General features: G+C 43.2%; 1 protein-coding gene across 1 annotated transcript; it reads left to right on the top strand.

Moving 5' to 3' along the window:
• Positions 1-868: 868 nt before the first annotated feature.
• UREG_04736 (uncharacterized protein) lies at positions 869-1,829 on the top strand (the record flags this gene model as incomplete). The annotated part of the gene is made up of 3 exons (XM_002545173.1): positions 869-1,009; positions 1,032-1,073; positions 1,224-1,829. 3 exons carry the CDS (start codon positions 869-871, stop codon positions 1,827-1,829), a joined length of 789 nt encoding a protein of 262 aa, XP_002545219.1.
• Positions 1,830-1,903: the final 74 nt, after the last annotated feature.

The raw sequence follows: 1,903 nt of genomic DNA, 5'->3' as shown, positions 1-1,903 counted from the left end.
AATCTCATCATGCTAGTCATATAGCAATAATGTACAAACAATCAACATCTTCATATTGGAATGTTGAAATAGTAGAAACAACCAAATAGAAGAAGTAGTGAATCATATAATTTATCTAATAAGTAGAAACATGAATGAGTGATAAGATTCTATGGTAGTATGCCTTCTCAAAGAGAAGACTCAATCCAATCTCTATAGTCAAGATCAGAATGTAAGAAAAAAAATTTATTCTGTTCTGCTAGTCAGATCAGATAATCATGTCAGCAAAAAAGTAGATGTTGCAGATTTCCCCACTGCAATACATAGTTGAGTCTGAGTCAAATCTGAGTACTACTTTTACTCATTCACAATCTACACTCTGACATTAAGAAGATATCTAGTTTCTGACCATAGTCAAGCTAGTTATTACAAAGCTGTATCATCAGTTTTTCTGTGTATTTAGTTGAATTCTACAGTTTATAGAGCTATTAGATAGTCTTTATAATCTCTGACTACATAAGACTATAATGAATAATAATAATAACATAAGCTATAATGCATATAATTGAATCTTTTATCATATTACTGTAATATTATGGTAATCAAAAAATCCATTTTTCCAGTATGGCCCACATATAATATCATATGTTCCATATAAAAAGTAATGAAATTTGGTAATGCTCTTAGCATATTTCATCAATTTTGCAGCACCACACCCACCCATATATTAGTGCCAGAATCCCAGTTCCAACCCGGTCCCATACCGGCTAAGGAACACACAGGATTCGGTACGCAATTCTTATAGCGGGACGGCGCCGGCCGGGATTAATATCAAATTAGTATGGGATCCCAGTTCCATTATCCCGCCGGGATGGGATATGGGATCAATATGGCTGCCGCCGGGATCAAACTCCAAGCTGAATTCAGGACCGGAACCAGCACACATGGGATTTGGGATCCTGTCCCGGTCCCGAGCACTACTCTAATTGTCAAGGCCCAGTTCAGGTTCAAATACAAAATCACTGAGCTGGTTCTCTGCCATCTGCTGTCAGATGACGCCTCGCGACATTCCTGAGCCTTTCAATCTTAAGGGTGTATGTCTCAGTTCCTGACCTCCCTGGTGCCAGTGCAGACCCCAATATATCTTTTCGCGATATAGTGATTTTTTGTGCAGCAGCAGCGGGGCCGGTCGGGGCAGGGAATATAGTCTCTTCTTGCAGTAATGTTGGTTGCCCATTGGCTAGAGTCCAGACCTCAATCGTCCCGCGTACGATGTTGGAAGAGGTAGATATGGGCTTGAAATCAACAATAAAGACAAATCGCAGGTGCGGGTGACCACCGATGAGCCAGAGGTCGCGATCCCTTTCGAGCTGTGGACGGCGCTCCGACCACGCGCATTCAAGGGCAAGCGTGGGAAGGGGTTGGCTATCTCTAGGCCAAACATAATAATCAGGCTCTTTTATAGATTGCGAGTATTGGCCCCCGAAGTTGCGGAATCCTATGTTGTTAAAATGTCAGAGAAAATAGCTTCGAGTTGTAGGGATATCCTGGACAAACTTGACCCGCTCGCAGTTGATATTCTATCCAGTTCGGCGGTTCGGAGAAAACGGCTGGCTGCCATTCTTCGAACTTCGTTACTAAACCATGCTGCAGCCGAATCATGGGTGAGACTAGGCATCATCACAAAATTGAGATGCAAGGTGCGAGAGTTATATGTCAATCTAGCGAAAGAATCAATAAATAAGGGTGGCGCGAGGGTAGTAGAGGGTGGAGGTACCGAAACAATCGCTCATCGCTTTCATTCAATGCCCGTAACACACCAGACGCGTCCTGAGCCGACACTTGTTTGAACTCCAGCACTGTGTCAGCCTTCCCTGCGGCCAATGCAGCCCTCACTTGGTCGACGATGGTTGGACACTCGACG

The sequence above is a fragment of the Uncinocarpus reesii genome, genomic scaffold, assembly GCF_000003515.1.
Source record: "Uncinocarpus reesii 1704 scaffold_2 genomic scaffold, whole genome shotgun sequence".
Taxonomy (NCBI): Eukaryota; Fungi; Ascomycota; class Eurotiomycetes; order Onygenales; family Onygenaceae; genus Uncinocarpus; species Uncinocarpus reesii.
The sequence above is the reverse complement of the archived record's forward strand: the minus strand, read 5'-3'. Positions and strand labels throughout refer to the sequence as shown.